This window comes from Pteropus alecto, unplaced genomic scaffold (assembly GCF_000325575.1).
Source record: "Pteropus alecto unplaced genomic scaffold, ASM32557v1 scaffold80, whole genome shotgun sequence".
Lineage (NCBI taxonomy): Eukaryota > Metazoa > Chordata > Mammalia > Chiroptera > Pteropodidae > Pteropus > Pteropus alecto.
This window is the reverse complement of record NW_006430460.1, coordinates 218,140-239,179: the sequence shown is the minus strand read 5'-3', so window position 1 is coordinate 239,179 and position 21,040 is coordinate 218,140. Positions and strand designations below refer to the sequence as shown.

The 21,040-nt window shown below is 46.7% G+C and overlaps 1 protein-coding gene across 4 annotated transcripts in view; it reads left to right on the top strand.

Moving 5' to 3' along the window:
* FRY (FRY microtubule binding protein) overlaps positions 1-21,040 on the top strand; it is a 261,839-nt gene that overhangs the window by 48,200 nt on the left and 192,599 nt on the right. The window contains exon 1 of one of the 4 annotated variants that reach the window (XM_006904798.3): positions 12,216-12,574. The exons of the other annotated variants lie outside the window; for them this stretch is intronic. Within the exon in view, the coding sequence (XP_006904860.1) occupies positions 12,505-12,574 (70 nt within the window). The 5' untranslated portion in view covers positions 12,216-12,504. Of the gene's footprint in view, positions 1-12,215; positions 12,575-21,040 lie in introns of those variants that run through there. 4 annotated transcript variants of the gene reach the window in all.

Genomic DNA, 21,040 nt, shown 5'->3' with positions numbered 1-21,040 from the left:
GCGGTTCGTTCAGGTTGCCACACTGACTGTCGGGCGCCGGAGGGTCAGCCAGGCGGAGTGGACGAGATGTGAAGAGGTCCACGCGGCTGTAACCTCAGCAGTACAATCTGAAGTGTAGAATAATTCAGGAAATGTCACAATAGTTGAGGCTAAGGGTTTAGGGGAAACACTCCCCAGGAGCTGGAATGGCAGTAAGCTGGGGAGTGAGTGGGATTCGACAGAAAGCGTGTTTTGCTTTGTTTTTGAAGAAAGCCGGCTGTAACAGGGCGGAGGGCTCTGTGCTGCTGCTCCTCTTGGGAGTCCCTGAACTCCTAGTTCGTTCCACTTTAATTCCCCCCAAATTGCAGATATGCCACCCCAGGAGCCGTGCATTTTGCTTTGGTCATTTCCCCTCTGAGTTGCTCATACCCTTTGGCCTCTCAATTTGAAAAGCACGTGGTTCTGTGTCTTTTTTTTTTTTTTTTTCTGCCTTCCATTCCATTTTTATAGAACACATTATGAAGCTGGAATGTTTCATGCAAGCCCGTTTGCAAAAATATCTAAATACCGTGCCTCGTGTATATTTTGGTATGTGCACTGCTCTTTCCTCTCCCCAACTGGAAACCTTCAGGTGACATTCATGTCAATAAGTAGGATGTCTGCTAGATCTCTGCTGCTTCCTCTCGTCCGTTCCTGTCAGACACCTGGCATTTGCCGGGCCCTGGCTGCTTCGCCTCTTGGCTCCGTGTTAGTTCAGATTGTGTCATGCTCCATGCCTGTGCTCTCCAGACCCTGTTGGCTTTGCTGCAGGCACCCACAATCTTTATGTTCCAATGACAACCTGAAGCCGAGGCGCCCTTGGATGTACAAGTCATCTTGCTTAGGCTTCCGAAGTCCATACCAAGCATCTTTAGAAAGAAGGAAGACCGGGACAGGGGACTAGTCATTTGCTGAGCATCTACTCATATTCGGTGCATCCCTCATTGCCTTATGTGAACCCCATAGTAACCCTGCTGTAGGGAGTGTTGGGCCATTTACAGACATAAACGAATCTCAGAGAGTTTCCGTGACTTCTTAAATATTTCAGGACCACGACTGAAAACATCCTCTTTCCCGCTTAAAGTTCAAAGGGGCTGGAGGTGACGGCTGTGCATCACCTGGACGCTGCAGTGGGCACCACGGTTGTGGATGTGACTCGGCTTCGGCGTTGAACACCCCTGGTGCCAGGGTGCCTCTCCTGCATCCGGCATCTTTACTCCTTGAGTCCGGCCGGGAGGCGCCTTCCCCACCAGGTGGCGATGTGGCAGCACTGCAGGCAGATGGTGGAACAGTGGCCTGGTGACAGCCTTCTAGAGGGAGGGCAGGGCAGTGGAACTTTTTCTTTTCCTTTTTTAAATAATTTCTTGAGACCAAATTCACATAACATAAAATTGACCATTTTAAAGTGACAGTTCAGGGGCATCTAGGACATTCATGATGTCGGGCAACCACCAACTCTCCAGTTCTAAAACATGTGCCTCATTCTGGAGTAAAACCCCTTAACCATCAAGCAGATTTTCCCCAGCTCCCTCTCCTCCTACCCCATGACGAGAGCCAGCCTGCATCCTGTCTCTACATCCTGTCTGGGTAGTTCTTAGAAAGGGAATCATACAACATGTGACCTTTCGTATGTGGCTTCTTTCACCCAGCATAATGTTTTCAAGGTTTCATCCGTGTAGCATCAGCACGTCATTCCTTTTTAATGGCTGAATAATATTCCATTCTGTGGATAGACCATGACTTATTCATCCACTGATGGACGTTTGGGTTGTTTCTACCTTTTGGTTATTGTGAATATGGGTGGACGAGTATTTATTTGAGTCCCTGTTTTCAATTCTTGGGGTACGCACTATGAGTGGAATTGTGGGGTCCTATGGTAATTCTGTATTTCGAAGGACCGCCAAACTTTTCCATAGCAGCTGACCCATGTTGCATCCCCACAGCAGTGTATAAGATTTTCAAACGTTTTTGGCCATGACTCACAATAATAAATATATTTTACATTGCAACCGAGCATTCACATATGTGTTATGTGTTCGTGTGTGTGTGTGTATGTGTAACATAAATATTTTATAAAACAGAAATTTTATGAAATAGTGCTTATCCTTACTACCATACAATGCACTCAGATGTATTCCTTTCTTGTTCCATTTTATTAGAAAAATATGCTGGTTTTGACTCCCCTCCCCCCCAAAAAAATATTAGTTCCATAACTCAAAGCGAAATGAAATCTTAAAAAATAGATTAGCTGTTAAGATCAGAGTACTATTCTAAGTGTATATAATAACATAATCTTTCCATTTGAGTAATCAAAAAATTTAGGATATTCATCAACTTATCAATACATAGATGTTCAGGGAAGCTTATTTAACTTGTGAGGATGACAAATGTTCTCAAACAGGCAATTTAGCTCACATACAAATGCGAGTTATAGCACGTGTGCTCGATGGGCTGTGAGGATACTAATTAGCTGATGTATATTTGGGGGTAGATATTATACCTGTGGCTTCTAGGAAAAGTGTTGTGATACGTGTTATTTTCATTTATTGAATGGCTCAAACCTTTAAATATCGCTTGACTATTTCATAGAGTAAGACAGACTAAAACGGTGACGACAGCAAGTGACAATGTTAGAGGAAGAGAGGGAAAGAAACAGAATCAAGAGAATTGGGAGAAAAGTATGAGAAGCTTCTCAGATGTGCAGCAATTATGACCATCTTCAAGAATCGCCTGGAAGGAGTCGTTTTGGGGAGCAGTAGAGACTAGTGGTTAGAGCCCACACTCTCAAGCAGGTCCACTAGTAGGACTGAGGGGGACCATGGGCTGAGATGGAAAATTATGTTTTATTTCTCATTTAGCATTTTCTCCAGTTACGAACATAAGCAACAAAGCTTAGTATTGGCAGTACCTATGCCTTTGCTGTTGGTTGAAATGAGGTATTTTCATCTCATTACAGTTGCATTAGGTAGATTTGAATATTATTTATGTCCACTATTTGAAAATTATAAATATTTGGCTTACCTCTGGATTATGTTATTTAATGTGTTATCAAAGAAACACATTTATACAATACCACACTTGTGGCTTTTAAAATGATAACTGTGTTTCAAAATAACTGGTTTCCTTTGTAATCCCACGTATTTTGTCTTACTTGTGTAAACACATCTGAGAAGGAGCCCATAGGCTTTGCTGATGCCAGAAGGATTCATGGCACAAAAACAGGAACCTTCTAGCCATGCTGTCCAAGGACAGAGCCAGCAGCCACTCACAGCTTTGGAGCACGTGTCATGTGGCCAGTCCACCAGGTTTCAAATATATATATATGTATACATATGTATGTATACATACATACACACACATACATACATGTGTATATATTATATATATATAAATAAAATGTCCCACTGATAATTTTATATTTATTACATGTTGAAATGATAACACTTGGGGTATAGTGTTTATTTTTAGCTGTTATGATGTAAGTACTATAAATTTTTAAAGTGCATATGTGGTTAGCGTTACATTTCTGTTGCACTCCACTGGCCTGGCATCAGACTCGAGTTCCACTCTGGACACCATCTCAAGTCTTGTCATTATCATTAGTAGCATTACTTTGTGTCCTAGCTGCCAGATCCCCATAAATTTCAATTTCCTCATCTCTGAGAGTAGATGTAAACCCAAAGGAGAGAGTACGGCTATTTATCTAGCCTTCTCCCGAAATTCATTTCTTACATCAGAAATGCCCGTCATCTTACCTTTTATTCTATGTCCAACGGAAGGCCCACGCCCCTGGCCCTTTTCCTTACTCTTCTGCTACCCGTACTAAGGAACACAAAATGTAAATCATATACGTGGGCGTTAGATACAAAGATAAGGATATAAGAATTCATAGACGAAGTGAATTTTTATTACGATTTTAAAGGATGAGAAAAAGGGAAAATTCCATTGGAAAGCAAAAAAGATGGAAAGTACGTCTCGGGGTGGGTGGAGTAGCCGGCAGACTGCGGTCGCCGCCCATCCTGTATTTATCCAGAGGCTGAAGTGGCCTTTGGACAAGACCCAAGCAAACCACCAACACATTCCTGGAACTGGGAAACGGCCATGTAAAAAGCGGGACAACCTGGCGTGTCCCTAAACCCCAAACTGAAAGTCCAGCAGGCTGGGCACGATGGCTGGGAAGGTGACGTGTGTCTCTTTAAGAGAGAAGGGGGACTCCCACCCTTTGCCAGATCCCCGACTGGGTGGCGCCCTCAGCGACTCGGCTCCAGCGCCGGGGGATCAGAGCCCTTTCATCCACAGAATCCGCTGCGAGGTCCGGAAGCAACTTTCTGCGGACGGCAGAGAGCGCAGGTCACGTGCGCCCCGGAGAGGCGGCGGCGCCGCCCACTCACCCGCGGGGCGCTGCGGCCAGGCGGGGGCGGGCGTGGGCTCGCGGTCTCCGCTGTCCCGGGCGTCCGAGTGACCGGCCCGCCCTGTCTGCGCGCACAGACCGTTTCTGTCGCTCGGGCTGGGCAGCTGCAGTTGCCCGCGCCCGCGGTTAGGTTGCTCCCCGCCACCTCTCGGACGGTCCCCAACAGTTCCGCCCACGCGCCCTCACAAAGCCCTGCCTGTCTGGTCGCAGCGGGCGGCAGGGTCCCGCCCCGTCTGAAAACACGCCTGGCAAGGCTTCCTCCGCCCCCCGACCTGTCCTCGCCCAGAATGGGACGTGCGTGCGCCCCGCGTCCCTGTCGTGGGGCTCCGGACGCAGTCCCCTAAAGGCAGTAATCGGAGGCTCCGAACTGCAGCGCCATGAACCGGTGGCCGTTTTGAAGACTCGAGACATAACGGGTGGTGCTCGGAGAGGTCCTTCCTTTTAGAGCATCGGTTCCAAGCGAGGAGATGCCTCGTGGAGCTGTCATCCCGTAGCGCAGCTCTCCTCCATCCCACGGATCTCGGGGCAGGTCATCCTGGGGGCCGGGCCTCGCCCCACTTCTACCAGCCTCCCTCCGGGCACAAGACAACTTTGACGTTGCCTCCCTAGCTTTACAGCCGACACCTCGACACCTCGGTCATTTGCACACTGATCTCTCTCTCTCTCATTCCCACTTACTTTGCAGCCCTGTGTCGGCTTCTGCTAGGCAGCCAGTAGGTGCTTTATGTTGGATGCCTTTGATACCAGCGTTATGGAAACATAACTGAGAACCTGTTGCCAGAAATGTCAATCAATGTATGCCAGAGCTTACGGGAAGTAATTCATTGCCAGGGCACGGTTCCCCCGGGAATGGGGCCCGCCCTAAGGGACAGCATTCTTCCTTTAGCAGAGAAGGACCTTGTCCACAGCCATAGTCCCAGGGTCCAAATAAGGAGCAGAACGAAAATTTTCCTGATTCCCAGTCCTTCACCCTTTGCTGGTCGATAATTGTAAACATGTGATCACATCTAGAAGTAAAAAAAAATTAGTGTGTATAAAATTTAAGTCGCAAGCATATAAAAAACCTAATCAAAATTTCTAATTTTTCGTAATTTCATCGACTTTATGAATTTCAATAACTATACATTAAAATGGTACCTTTAAGGAAAAGTTGATTTCCTCCTTGTGACTTAAACTCTAATATATATTTTTGTGTCTGAGAATGGAAAAATTTGTGGGAATATTAGCTCTAGGCCTAAGGTACTTGATATTGAAGAATCAATGTTTTCTTAATTCTTTCATGGCAAATAGAGTTTGGGGAAGGGTGATGATTAATATAAATGTAATTTTTTGTCCTGTTAAGTATTATCTGTGATTTTTTTTTTTTTTGCAAATAATGTGCAAAACAAATGCCATGTTTTCGCTTCTTCAGAATGGATTTACTATTTTATAGTCACGCATTGATCATTGGCCACTATGGTAGCTGGTTATATTGGACCTGCTGGTATCTCGGTGTAAATAATTTGTCAGGCTTCTGGCCGTATTTGAAAACAGGGCGGTAAAGTTATCAGTTTTGTTGTGCGGGGATCCCCAACCCTCAGGCGGTGGACCAGTACAGGGTCGTGGCCTGTTAGGAACCGGGCCACACAGCAGGAGGTGAGAGGCAGGCCAGCAAGCGAAACTTCATCTGTGTCTGCATCTGCTCCCCAGCGCCAGCATCACCGCCTCAGCTCCGCCTCAGATCATCGGGCGTTAGGTTCTCATGGGAGCACAGGTGCCTGGTGCCAAAAAGGTTGGGGACCGCTGTGCTGGGTGCTTTCAAGATGGGTCAGTGGAGGAAGCCCTCCACGTTTTCTCTTTACACACACGTCTACAAACACCGTATTAAATACCACATGTGCCTTGCATTTACTCTGCAGAGAGTAAGGTCAAATCTTTATACGTGCAAAATGTGTGAACCACATCGCCTGGTTTGGGCCCTGGGTTGATAATATCCCCAACAGAACACAGTCCCTGCACCGAGAGGCTACTGAGAAGAGGGAACTAGATAAATCCGGAGCTGATGAGAACCAGAACCTCTGCTCAGCTTCATCCCGGGCACCGAAGTTAGACACACTAAAATATTAACACTTTTTTGTATGTGCACACATGTAGGTTTTCTTCACCTGTGCAAGACTTCGGTATGACCCTGGTAGCCAGCAGAGGTGGCTGCAGGCGGGGTCCTCTGTGATGGGCGGGTCTCTCTCTCCCCTCTCCCTTCACCTGACGTGGAGCGAAGGAGGCTTTTGGCGCCGGTGTTCTGGGCTCGTTGCGACTTGACTGTTGTCACCTCCCTGTGCTTTCTTTTAACCCTCATAACACACCTGCGTGCTAAGCGTGATGGCACCTGAGGCAGTGAGATGTTCAACTGGATGACAGCACTGTTGCTACGTGACCGAGCAGGGACCCAGCCCGGTGTGCTGTAGCGTGCCCCTCTAGTGAACGTCCCGTGAAGGGCTGCTCCTGAAGTCACCATGCCCTTGTCGGAGCAGTGGTGGGGGAGACGCCCGATTTTCATTTCACCAGTTATGAAGGTGCTGGGTGGAGCCCCGAGGTCACTGACACCCTGGGACCCTTCATCCTAATGTTGTCTCAGGGCCACTGTTGGGGAGATGCCCCGCAGGTGCCCAGGAGTGTGTCCCTTTGTCCAGCATTGTCCGTATAGGTCCTCTGGGATCCGGCCTAGCTCAGTGTTGACATCGCACCGTCATAAAGATTAACTCTCCTACCCGACTCAAGACTTGTAAAACGCTGGTGAAGCAGCGAATGGGACGGACTTCGGGCTCGTCCCCACCCCCTGGTGTCACTTCTCAGTGTCATCTACCATCTTGTCCCGTTTCAATCCTTCCAGGCTTCCCATGGCTCTAGACAGCCACTCCCTTCACTGTGGCCTCCGTACTGTATAAAACTCCTTTGCAGGGGACGCGAGTGGGGACGAAAACGGTTCCACTGCTCTTTTTTTTCTTTTTTTCTTTTTTTCTTTTTTAATGAAAATGATTTTAGGAGACACGATTTTCCTTGTTTGTATTTGAATCTATGCGGTGACAATCTGGGCTTCTGTTACATTCAAAAAAATCTCAGTGTACTTCCATTCATTTGAAATAATTCTTTGTACTAGATCGTCATGGAGTAAATGTTTTCAAAACCTGTGGAATCCTGTGCGGGTTGGATTTTTTTAAGGGAATGATGATCGCACATTATGTTTATGAAATGAAGGTGGTGAGGCATCACTTCACATTTTTTTCTCTAATATTTCTTAGCACAGGTAGATCAGGCCCAATCGCGCATCTACGATCGATCAAAATAGAAGTTTGTGACTTTCTCAACACTTGGTTTCCGAGGCTATCTCTCTCTAAAAGGCTTCTTCTTTCTACCACTTAAAAACGAAACCCTTTCTCCATTCATAGTCACCATTAGATCTCAGCAACTGTCTACCTCTATCCAGGCAACGCTTAATTGGACTTGGAACGGCGGACTATAATATTAGGACTATAGCATGTTTAATGCCTTTTTGGAGTTTGAAACTGCCGATCAAAATTTGATAAAGCCATCTTTTTTCTTACATTAAGCGATGTTGCCTTTGTTTCCTCGGGGCGCTGGCTTTCTCTCCTGCTTAATACGTTCTGTGGACGAATGAGCATGTCACTCTGTGACAATAATTACACGTGCGTGCTCACGTGCAGCCATCGACAGGGAAAGGGGGCGGGTTCTAATCCCGACCCAATCAACTGCGTCGGATGCTTGAAAATCATTAGGTAATGGGGCTCGATGTTGGCAGGCATCCAGGTTATTTGCCAAGCTTTGTTTTTACATTTTTTTTTTTAACACTACACATTTTAGTCTCCAAAAAAAAAAAAAAAAAACCTGTCAAAAATGCTAGGAAAGGGGAAATTAAATATGAATTAAAACACAAACCAATTGCACATCAGTTGCACATTTTTTTTCCACGGGCACAGACAGCAGCAGGCATGCAGGACAAGCCCGTTCATTCACTGCCTCACTCAGCGTGTCTCGAGTGAGGACTTACTGTGTCCTGGGTGCTGGTAGGGAGGACCCCTTGAGACCCAGCTCCACCAGAGAGGTGGACAGTAGTTTATAATCGGAAGCAAGGCCAGATGTGGGGAAGGCAGAGACTGTAAACTACAGTCCATGCCCCCTTTACCACTCTCATCCCACTGCCATCTGGCCGCCTGGGACACAGGTGACCAGCTGGCCACTGCCTCCTTGAAACACTCTGTACTTCGCTCTTGCTACACCAGCCCATTGGGCACCTCAACCACACACAGGCCTCCCCACCCGCGGAGTGAGTGATGGGCAGATGCGGCCCCACCAGGATATGCACAGCCCAGGCCCGCCCCTAGGCAGCCAGGAGAGTGGGGTTCAGCCCCGGGCCCCACTCCCCCACCCCACCACCCCCACCCCAGGCCAGGTGTCCTAGCACAGTCTACAACCTGGGTGAGGAATCAAATTAACATGAAAAAAGAATGGCATTCTTCTAGTTTCTTCCGGTTGCGACTGTGGCCCCAGGGGACGATTCCTCCCCCAGGCTACAGCTGGGCCAGGAGGCAGTGAGCACAGCTGGCCCTGCCCAACAAGGATTTGGCCGGCTCAGGCCCACCGATATGCAGGTGTTCTTTAGTATATTGGAAAATTTTTTGGAGATTTGCAACAATTTGAAAACACTTGCGGATGAACTTTATGATTTTCTGTATAACATTTTCTTTTCTCTAGCTTTATTGTAAGAATACAGCGTATAATATATATAATGGGCAAAATATGTGTTAACCGACTGTTATCTGTAAGGCTTCCTTCTGGACAGCGATAGGCTATTCGTAGTTTCCGGGAAGTCAAGTTGTATGGGGTTTTCAATTGCTGGTGGGTGAGGGGTCAGCGCCACTTACCCCCACCCCCCCATCCTGTCACAAGGGTCAGCTTTAGTCCCGGTGAGCCCATGGAACCCAAGGTACTCCCATCTGTGATAAGGAGGCTCCCAGCATCCCTTCTTGAACTTTGTCTAAGGAAGTTAGTAACCATGATTCTCTCCTTGCTTGTGATTTAAAGAAAAGGACAAAAAAAAAGGTTAGAATAAGTGACTTGGGTTCTGAAATTTGTGCTGTACCTGAATTTTACCAGTTCTACAATGCTGACCTCATTTTATGCCTCTTCAAGCCTCAATTTTCCCATCTGTAGAATGAGGCTGTTTGTAGGTTTGGGGTAAGGATTAAGTATGATTAATATGTATTTTTAGCACAATATTAATGTTCAATAAGTGTGGATGTTGTCATTCATTGTTATCACTTGTCGAAGGTCACTTAAATTTTTCCACTGATGGCATTCCCTGAGGCCTCCCACTTTTCCTATGTTGCTGCTACCTTCCTCGGGGCCCCCAGCATCTGTGCCCAATTCCTTGCTTAAAGACTCATCATATGCTCTCCTAGGATTGTCAAGGAAGGTTCTCTCATTTTTACAGATAGGAAAGCTGAAATAGTTTTAGGTCATCTTAATGACAACCGAAGTCACACAGCAAGCCAGGGACGAATTCAGATTTTATTATTGTATTTTAAGTACCCATGTCCAGGTGCCTGTTCTCATTTCGTTTTTTTTTTTTTTTTTTTTTTGTATCCCCCTCCCCCGTCAGAGAGAGAGGAGACAAAGGATAGAAGTTTTATCCCAGCTGGCAGCAGGTGTCATTCTGTTTGATTTGCAGAACTTTCAACAAAACAAAAGGCCTTTTCTACTCTTTTACAATATAGCTCTCTTTACAGGCACTCAAATGAGGAGAAAGCAAACACTGGACCAGATTTCAGGTTCTAACGGACAGAAACTGGGCTCTTAGTTGCTGATTCACTCTTCACAAAGAAAATCAGATGCCATTAAAAACATTCTTTTCTAAATAGCATTTAAATTTTTATGATAGTTTCCTCTTGAACTGCATATAACAGAGACATTCTCAGTGAATTAGTATGTTTATAGTCGAATTGAAAACTTTTTAAAGCCGGTAGAGATCTCTTATAAAGTCAACAGAGAATCTGTGTGGGTGAGTACTTCATTACAGCACGTTTGCTGACTACAACTGTTTTTAATTAAACGTCTGCAACTTGCTGTCCCCAAACAGTCACCATCAGTGTTCAAAAGTCACATAAGGGGTACAAAAATGTATTTAACTTAAATTTTGAAGTTCTAATCTGGAGTCCCTAAGGGTTCGTAGTAAAAATAAATGTAGCTGACATTTTATTGTTTACCATATGCAAGACACTATGCTAACCAGTCTTTCTTCGCAATGTGCTTTAATCTTCACACCAACCAAGTGAAGTCACTACCATTATACCCAGTGTACAGATGAGGAAACTGAGGCTTAGTGAGGTTAATAGCTTGCCCTGCGTCTCACAGCTAGTATGGGCTGGTGCCAGGTAGCAGCGGGGGCCTGTGTTGGGAGGCTTCATGCTCATCTGTTCCAAGGCACCATGGGGCCTCCTCACTGGTCACCCACCGCCACCTCCAGTGGGGGAGGCACCAGAGAGGTTGGCCTGGGTATTTGCCCGTGTCTTCAGTTGTAATAACTGTTTCAAGGTAAAACCTTTGAGTCCAATTTCACCTGGAATCCACACATTCGAATTACAGGTGATACCACAGAAGCAGCTCACCAACTCTCGTATGCATGTAAATGAAAAATAATTCAATCTGACAGATTTGCTGAGAACGAGGTGCTGTGAGTGAGCTGGAAGGCTTGGGCGAGTGCTACCTTTCATGCACGTGTAAGGACTTCGCACAGCTCAGCGCGTTGACAGCGTCTCAGGGCATTTCAGGACATGGTCTCAAAAGTTTAGCGTTGAATTTTTAGAATTCTTAGTCTTAGAAGTATATTATTCTCTCTCCATTTCTCAAACGAACTGTTAGGCTAAGAAGTCCTATTTGTGTACGGACGGGGGCGGTTTGCCCAACAATTTTTGTTAAATAATTATTAACATGGTTTGTGAATGCTTTTGGAAGACAGTCATCCTAAGTAAGGGTAAAGGATTCTGCGGTTTATGAGATAAGTTTGGCCAGGTCCCACCTATGCAAACACAGCCTGTCGTAATTAAACTACTCTTATTTAATTCCCTCGTCAAGCTAAATGATAATGGGAGACGAAGCTAGGCGAAACCAGGGCACCCGATGCCAAGATTTCATGAAGTAAACAGCCATTGTGCAGCCAGGGACCCAGTGCTTTTGCTTTTTAATCTTTTAGTGCAAATAAAATAAGCTTTATTGGGTTCGGCGCTTCTTAGAAACGCGAGGTCTGGGGAGCAGGTCCACCGTGGAGCCTGGCACTCCCCGAGGACGCCACCCCCGCAGTCGGTGCCGGCGTCTTCCGCGGCCGCGTCGGGGCTGGCGTGCCCCTCAAAACGACAGCATTGCAGGGAGGGCGACACACACCGCGCAGATCCCACGCTGCCCGGGAACCGAGGGGGAGGAAGAGCCCAGGCCGATGTCGTCTCGTCATCCAGCTTTCCTGCAACGAGGCTGACGGATGGGGCTTTTAGAGAAACGTCACCGCCACCAGACCCAGCGGCGCAGCGTGGCTCGCTGCAGCACGGTGCAGCTGCGAGCGCGTCGGGGCCAGACCCAAGGGGAAGCAGCTCGCCGGGGGCGTTACTGATCGGGGACCCGCGCGAGCCGGGCGCTTCCTGGTGCCGCAGAGTCGGGGCCCCAGGCGGGGCGCAGGCCGTCGGCACCGGTGGGGGCGCCGCCGAGGCCGGTGGGCGGCGGGCGTGTCCGGTGATGGCAGCTCGGAAATGAAGGCGGCAGCCGCCTCTGCGGGCTACGGGGCCATCGGCGCCCAGCGAAAGAAGCAAGTGTCCGGGCCCGGAGGGGGAGGGGCGCGGAGCATCTCTGTCCTGCCCCTGCTGTCCTTCGGCTGAGCACTCGCGGCCAGCCCCGAGCCCGATCTGCAGAGCCGTCTTCTGCGCCCCGACCCCTGCCGGCCTCGCAGACCCGTGACGGGCACGGCCCCACGCCCGCTACCTGCTCCCGCTGCGGCTCGGGCCAGCCCCGGGAGCCCTTTGTATGCCGCCGACATGGCCAGCCAGCAGGACTCCGGCTTCTTCGAGATCAGCATCAAATACCTGCTGAAATCCTGGAGTAACAGTGAGTAATAGAAAAATACCCTCTTTTTTGTTTATTGGTTTATTTGCTGGATGTCGCGTTAGGGGTAAGGTTCGAGAAATACAATCTCAACTGGATGCATATGCTGGTGAGCCAAGGAAGTTTTTTTTTTTTTTTTTCCTCTCCCTTCCATCTGCTCTGAAAATCAAAATGTCAGAGACTGAACTCGCTTTCCGTAAGTGCAGAGGCTGCAGTGGAATTGCAGTAGGTGATGTTTGATGACATTTTCACGTGAGATGGCCCTTCCGAGTCTGGCCCGGGGCGGGATGGGGCATGGGGCTCCGTTTCCTGCCTCAGCGTTTATTTGATTTGTTCAGGCTTTATCTAAATATTCTGTGAACCGTGGTTTAATCAGAGGGGTGTGGCAGGGTTTCGGAGTACTTCATAATTGTTTTATTAGGCTATCATCTAAAGAAAAAAAAAAGGACTTAATAGCCCCAAACCTAAGACTCACCTTTTTTTTTTTTTAAACATAGAGGCATTTGCACATTCATTTGATCTGCCCCTTGTCTGTGGGGATGATGTTCAGCACGTTATTTAATGTTTGAATTTTTAACAATCCTGGTGTCTGTTGTAGTCCAGATAATGTGCTTTTCCGAAATGTAAACAAGCGAGGTTCTGGCCCCAATCATTTATTAGGATATCAGAATATTCTTGCTCCTGAAGTTCCATCTCTGATCTACTTAAAGATTTTTAACAGTAAGATATTTCAAAAAGATGAGCTTTACGGCTTCATGGACCTGGAATCAAATCAAAATGAGGCCTTCAGGATGTCAGTGATGCCTTGTATTTTCCAAACACTTTAAAAACAAGTCTTCTCTGTTTCAGCAACAGCCTTTGTACTTGCTCTGAATAAAATACCGGCAGGTATTACAGAGCCTTAATTGTTTGAATTTTTTTTAAAAAATTTCCAAGCAAAATCCCGATGTTGTAGTAGGTGCACGCTAATTAACCTACCTGTGCTCAAAAGCTGGCCATTTCTGATCTCTTGTGCCATTGACCTGTGGCCAAGACTGTTCTTCTGTAAACAAAACCTGGGCAGGAGAACCTACTTGTGCTATAATTGCTTTGAGAAAACAGCCAAAGTACCTTCAGCCTTAAGGTATGCAGGGATCTGCATCTCTAAATGATGTCCACAGAACCCATTTTTTTCCAGGCTGTTTTGCACCACTGTATACACTTATGGGGCTTGTCTGAAGCTGTTTTCTACAAGTGTGAAGCCATGTAGGAGCGATACAGTCGCCCAGACAGCATTCCTTTATTCGTTACAGCCACAATTCATTTATCTTTGATTCGTTGCGTGTGCAGCCCTTCACATTCCAGATGAATCTTCCTTTGTCTCTCCACCCTTTGCTTAATGAAAAGAATTTGACATACAGGGCTCTTTATGGAACAGTTTTCCAATACCCGGAAAGGCTTCCCGTGAGTCTGACGTTGGCATGTGGTTTTCAGTCATCATTTTGGGGACTCCAAAGCCAGATGGTTTTCTTCCATCGGCTTTTGCCAATGCCTCCTTAGACAGGGAATGATACAGGACAGAGGGATTTCTTTTAAAATTTCTCTCCTTGTCTGTTTTCAAATTACCCAAGACAAAGTATATATTCTCTCCACCCTTCCTACCATCTCCCCCCATCCCCCACACTCACATCACGGTTCCGTACAACTGTTCATTCCTACTTGGGGAGAATCTGGGACACAGTTTTGAATTCTTTCAATTTATTCAGCAAGTACTTATTCAACACGTACTATGTGCCAAGCTGTGGGGGCTACAAAAGGGAATAAGACGTGGTACCTGCCTTTGATCTTAATTTCTTTACTACAGAAGAGTGAACTTGGTGGTTCTCTAGTGTTTCTTTGGGGGTCAGACTGTTTTTCGGCGTGTCTTGAAAGAGGAAGAGGAAATATACTTTATGCTTAGTCTTCTTTGGGCTTGTTGCAACACTAACCTGTTTATAATCTAGCATAGTTCAGTTTTACATATTTTTAGTAGCAAGGAGAGAAGAATTTGAATGGAAGACAAAAATAGAAGACTGAAGCCTTGGGGCTCTAAGCTGCTGAGGGTAACCTGGCTGGGAGGATGCACAGCAGACAAGCCACTAATTGGCCCAGCATCTCGGGTGGGAGAGGCGGGGATGCCCGCCCACACACCTGAATAGAGAACCGGGCCCCTAATTATACAGTAGCGCTTGCTTAGAAAAGTGCAACAATTAGAAAGCAATAAAACAAACTCTGTAACTATGGCCAGCTGCTTTGCAAGGTGCCAGTGAGAGCGAAGATGATTCCGTGAGCATTTCCAGGTGAAGATTTCCATTTGTTTGTTTGTTTTTAATGGCACATTGGGAGGAATATTCAATTACATGTCTATTTGTCTCTTCTGAAGAATTAACAAGTCAATTAAATCTGTCGCTTAACAGCAATTTGCCCTGGTGAGCTGTGTTAGCGCTCCCTCCCCTCCCCCCACCACCTCGCTTTGACACTCACCTTCGTTGGCACACTGACCCGGTCAGGTGTCCTTTCATTGTGATGGAGTTGGGAATGAACATACCCTCCATGATGTCTGGGAATAAAATGGCCTTCGGAGACCTCACTCCCGAGGCTTTCCTTACCCCCTTGGTCACCTGACGGTCCACCTGCCACAGAGCAGCCTGGGGAGGCTTCCGCCACAGCGCCTCCTGCCCTGAGTGTCCGTGACCGCCATTCAGGACCCTCTCGGAGCCCTTCGTCCATCCTCTCGTGTTGTTTTCTCTGCTCCCGCCGTATTTAATGTCGCCCCCTCTGCACCTCACTACCTTGCTCCCCAGTCTCTGCTCACGCATAGATCAGCCCCCACCTGGCACACCCTCGCCTGGAACACACAAGCCACAGGACCAAGGAGGCTCGGTTCAGACCTCCAGCTGCTGCACTCTTGTGGCCTTGGGCAGTTAGCGAACGCCACTGCTTCGATGCTCTCATCTGAAAAATGGAGGCTGAAATCGCGCGTGCCTCCCAGCAGTGAATGAGGTGGTAGGAGGTAAAGCACTTAGCACCGTTTCCAGTGCATCGTAAATGCTCGATAAACGTTAACGTAACACCGGCGCATCTCGGCATCCCCCCCAAACCCACTTAAAATCAGACTCGGGTCGCATTATCCCTTAGCAGGGATATCTCAGGGGAGTGTTCTGTGACTAGTCGGCTCTCCCATGCCCCTGGAGAAGAGAACTGTGTGAATATCGGACGAAATCCGTTGCTTGCTTTGGGCCATATATTTTTTTCTAGATTTACCTTTAGCTTTACTCCCTTTTCCACCTCAGCTACCACGAGACTATTCCAGGCTTCCCCAGGCGCACACCTTCCAGCAGCGTGGGCCGGCCTGGGGATTTTCTCAGTAGCAGGCAGTTTGCGGGCTCTCTGTGTAGGGGTGCAGAGCTGGCATGCAGGTTGTCCCACGGGTCGGGAGCTCTGGCTGGCTTTTCTCATGAACACCCCACCCCCCGCCACGATGTGCAGTGATCACGGGGCCCAGTGAACGATGGTCCATTCGGAACCTGTCCGACGCCTTGGTCTTTCCAGAATTCGTTGCATCCTTCCTACGGCATTTGGCCAATCTCGCTCTCCCACGGAGGGAAAATTTTGAATGCCTCTTAGTCCTTTTAGGTGACGGGAATTTCATTGACAAACGGGGACTGAACAGGCCGTTTGCTTGCTTTGGAAGGAGCTGATGTATGTTGTAAAGCGTCTGCTGTTGCTATAGATAAACACACATCAAGTCACACTGTAGGATGTGGCATTTTTCAGGTATGTCATGACCTATGTTGTGGTAAGGACACTATTTTTGTCCAACACAGACGTGCTGGTTGGTATAGGTTCACTCTGGGGACAAAGAAATCACATGCAAGTGAGGCTCGAAAACACCTCTGATTAGCTGTGGAGCAGTGCTTATTGACCCCTATTTATGTCGCCGGAGTACCACAGAGACACCAGGAGATAAGGCTTAAGGAAAATCTCAAGATGCTAGTTTTAATCTCTTTGTCAAGTTGGTTTAAAGAAATAGAAAACTAAATGGTTTAACCAAGTTGCCTAAATTCAGCAAAGCAGCCCTCACCTCAGTTCTTTTATCAGTAGAAAGTGCCAGCAACGCTCCAGGCACTCAAAAGCGTTACTCCAGTGTTCCTGGAGACGCGGTCACTTCTGCTAAAATTGTTCATGGTCTCAGCGAGAAGCGAAATACGGGTCTGTCCCTGGGTTTGTGTTGGAGACAAGTTAGGACCAGGGGTCCCCACCCCTGGGCTGCAGACCAGTACCGGTCCATGGCCTGTTAGGAACCAAGCTGTACAGCGGGAGGTGAGTGACGGGCCAGTGAGCAAAGCTTCATCTGTGTTTGCAGCCGCTCCCCAGCGCCAGCATCACCGCCTCAGCTCCGCCTCAGATCCTCAGACGTTAGATTCTCATAGGAGTACTGGCCCCTGGTGCCACAAAGATTGGGAACGGCTGAGTTAGAGGGGTTTTTTTTTGTTTTTTTTCCTGGTTAAAATACATGAACAACCCTAGAAAAATAATCCTGCCACATTGGCTAAGGGCCCACTCTCTATCAAACGTCATGCCTGGTAATTGATATGTAGGGCAACCACATTGGTATTTGTCCAAACTGGGACAGTTTTCTGAGTGAAAGTTGATAATTATGCTGGGACATTAGGCGTGAACGGGGACCGCTCTGGGCGAAGGAGGCCATGCGACCACTGTTTATTATCTTCACACTTTCCAACAGCCCTGCAAGCGTATGGAGTGTCCACATGTTACAGACGAAAGAAAGAAAAATGCGAGTCCAGAAAAAGCGATTTGCCCAGAGCCAGGATGCTAGTAAATGCCATGAAATCCTCCTCTGATCCAACTGATAATCTCATTTTTTAAAAATCTCCCAACACCAACGAACACACTGTAGGCTGCATTGGTCTTGACTGTGTGTGTGCTCGCTTGCTCTCGCACACGCGTGTACACACACACACACACCGGGGCTGGTGGCCACCACCATCCTTAGCACAAACCTATTTGAAAGACCTAAATATTGACAAGCCTCCACCATCATTACAAATAACACAGGCAGCTCTGTGCCCTGTGGCCGTTCGATGTAGCACACACGCACGGGCACATACACTAAAGGATTGTAGTGAACAGGATCGTTTCTTCTGTGAGAGGTGTTTTATGTTGATTTCCTCCCATTTTTAAAAGTCTGTGTAAGTACCTAATGGCTCTAGTAAATAAAAGTATGTTAATGGTCGTCGCTTCTTTTAGAGTTGTGGTTTGCTTACCTTGCTGAGGTTTCTCTGATACGCTGTATGCCTTTTAAGGAATAGTAGCAAATCCCTCGTTTTCCCCAGCCGTGAGAACAGGGGGACTACTTCCAGTCATGACAGAAATCTGTAATTCTGGTCTATGATTTGGGCGTCTCATTTACTTGACAGCTCCAGTCTCTGCCTCCATGAAACCCCCCCAGACTGGCAGCCCAAAATGATTCAATGTCAACAACTTCGCCTACTTTTTCATGCTGCTTGGTGACATCACCAAGAACTGAAGCATCAGAGAGGCAGGCCGCAGGAGGCCAGGAGGGGAGATGACCAGACGGTGTTACAGTCTGGGAATAGCCGAGGGTAACTGCGACAGTGCCAGTGTTTAGATGTATCAACTGATATATCACATGCAAATGTTCTCTTTATTTAGAAGACATCTCTTCTAAAACGTTAGACTTTGTGTTATGACTCACTAGTCCACTTTGGGTTACGGTTCAGGGAACCGAATTGGCTACCTGGGAGCCGAACTTCATATTAATAAGTTCTATATTTTGAGCCTTATGTGATATCCAGAATGAGCTGAGTGCGGAAGTGAGTTTGGGCTCATGCAAAGTGACCTTTGACTGTGTCGGGGCTGTTCTGTCCATCCACAGCCCTGTGTGTAAGCTTTTGTGCAGGCTCTTGGCCAGGACTAAGTCTTAAATTTACTTAGTGCCTTGTAGTTTGCTCAGCGCCTTCAAACACATGACCTCATTTGATGAATGAGAGGCATTGATTATGAATAAACAGCTTCTTCTTAAGTGTTTCTGGTTTGGGATGATAAGGCTTAATTCTCCCAAAGTTCAGCTTCTGTGGCATGCCACACCCGTATGGCAGCAGGTAGATATATTTCATGAGGTTTCAGATGAAATTCAAATGTATAAATAATAATCTTAGTCCACGGTGTTTACACTGAATAGAACTTTCAGAAATGCAGTAGAGCTCGGCATTTATCACGTAAGATGTACAGTGGCGAGTCCGTTCAAAAAACGTCGTGTTAAGATTTTCTGGATTTATTTGTACCCTAGCCTGCCTCTTGGTCCTTTTTTAAACACTGAAATGTCTCTGGATTTCCACGATGCTGTGTCTTCTGGGAGTCACCCACTCTTTGCACAAGCTGAGTGGCGTTTGTGGAAAAGACTACACAGCTTTACCTCATCTTTTTTCTCACTAATCTCCCTCATTCGATTGGTCCCATTCATCATGTTTGTGTAAATACTGTCCACTGTAGAACCGTTGGCTACACGAGGAAGAGAATGTTGTCTCCTTGAGCTGAAATGTCCTATCTCCCAGGCTTGGGTGAGAATTGCATTTTCCATAAGCACATCTTACTTGCATTTCAATGCTGGATTATACTCAAAACCTTACTATTGTAGCGTCAGCTTTTCTTGGTTATTACTCCGAAATGCCTGGTACTCAGCAGTGTCATAGAAGCAAGGCAAACGCTCTTCAGTGGTTTAGTATTGAGCTACCTACTGTGCACTGCTTGGACTCACTGCCTGGGGAGTGTCAGAGCCAGGTCAGGCCTGGCTCCCTTCACCTGGGGTCTCAGAGTGTCCCTTCCTCGTTAGAGCCAGGACTCGGGAATATGAATTCACAAGTTTCCAGGACTCAAAGAACCGCGGCAGGGAGGGGAGCCAGTGGTATTTAAGAGACGGCCTGGGCCCTAGGCCGTCTCTTTGGGCCCTAGGCCGTCGTGCCATTGTATTTGGCACGACGTGTTTGATAGATTCTGTTGACTTCGACTTAATGGATTCGTACTTTCACGGCATCAGAAAACTATTGGAAGCCTGGTGTTTGCAGGCCGAGTTCTGTAAGAAATTTAAGAATATCCCTCCCGGCAGGATGGCTGACATGTAAATTATTTACCCTGACACACTCAACGAGGTGTCAGGGTTTGGGACAGCAGGCGTTTCGGATGGGCATTCCTTATGTCAGAAAGGTGGGAAGAAGACTTGCCATGTTTATCAGAATTTTGACCTGGCATTTATTTAAAGTCTTTTAAGTGGTTCTCTCTTTAGAATATTTGGGGGATTAAAGAGAAGGGTGTGTGTGTGTGTTTATATTTCTGTAAGTTAAGTTCAATCATATCACCTATATTCTTACACGTTTCTTTCATAGAACATAAAACAAGCATTTAAATGTTAGTCACTCGGAACTCCAGATGCCAAGCAGTGAAAGTTTATATTCCGCCAGCATCTCAGACTCTGTAATGAGTCTGATTTTGGTTTAATTCCTTCCTACTGTTTAGTCATTTGATGAGCTGCAGATGGAAATTTAAGCCAAAGCCATAAAATTTCAGCTAATACTTTTTATGCTGCTGTAAGAATTTGTTGTCATGTCAATTTAAGGGAGCTGAAATCTTTCTCAAGAAGGCATTCAAATCTACATTAAGCGCTTTTATCAACTCTAATTTGATATACAACTCTGTCTGCCTCTGCCGTTTTAATCAATTGCAAAGTGCAAAGTAGTTTAGCAGTGGAAGACAGCTTTAAAATTTCCAGGACTTCTCCGCTAATGCCACAAGCACGACATTGTGGAAATATACAATTAAATTGCCATCGAAGATTTTTTCTTAATTTTTAAGAACACTAGCCTGACTCCTTTGGGTTTAGCCTTAATTAGGTAAATATGTATTTTGGCAGCCATGAAAAGGGTAAGGTATTAAATTAACTAGGGCGATACTTTCGTAAAATTCCATTTGAACGTTATTTTTACGTAGGAAGGATTAAGCAAATCGATAAAACGCTTCAATTGTGCGGATACAAGATCAGGGTTTTCTTGCCTGTTTTTCTGTTATGTTGCTGTGTGTGACCTTGTCATCTCCTTCCCTCGCTTCCTTATATGAAACGAACGAACCCGACACTGTCTCTAGCTGTCACATGTGAAGGGTTTCGAATACCTCCACGGAAAAACGAGGTTTATATAAACATCATAGTATTTGTCAGTTATTTCTCCCACACCATAAAAGCCAGGCTGAAGGAGGTCGAGTTATTGAACTTTGATACGTTGACACCGGGGACCTCTGACTTCCGAAGCTTGGTCCGTTTCTTGGACTAGCTCGCTCTTCAGTATTCCGAATAAGAAGAAGTTGTCCCGCTACACAGCCTGTTGGGTCTTTTCTGTTGTTGTTTTACAGTACAGT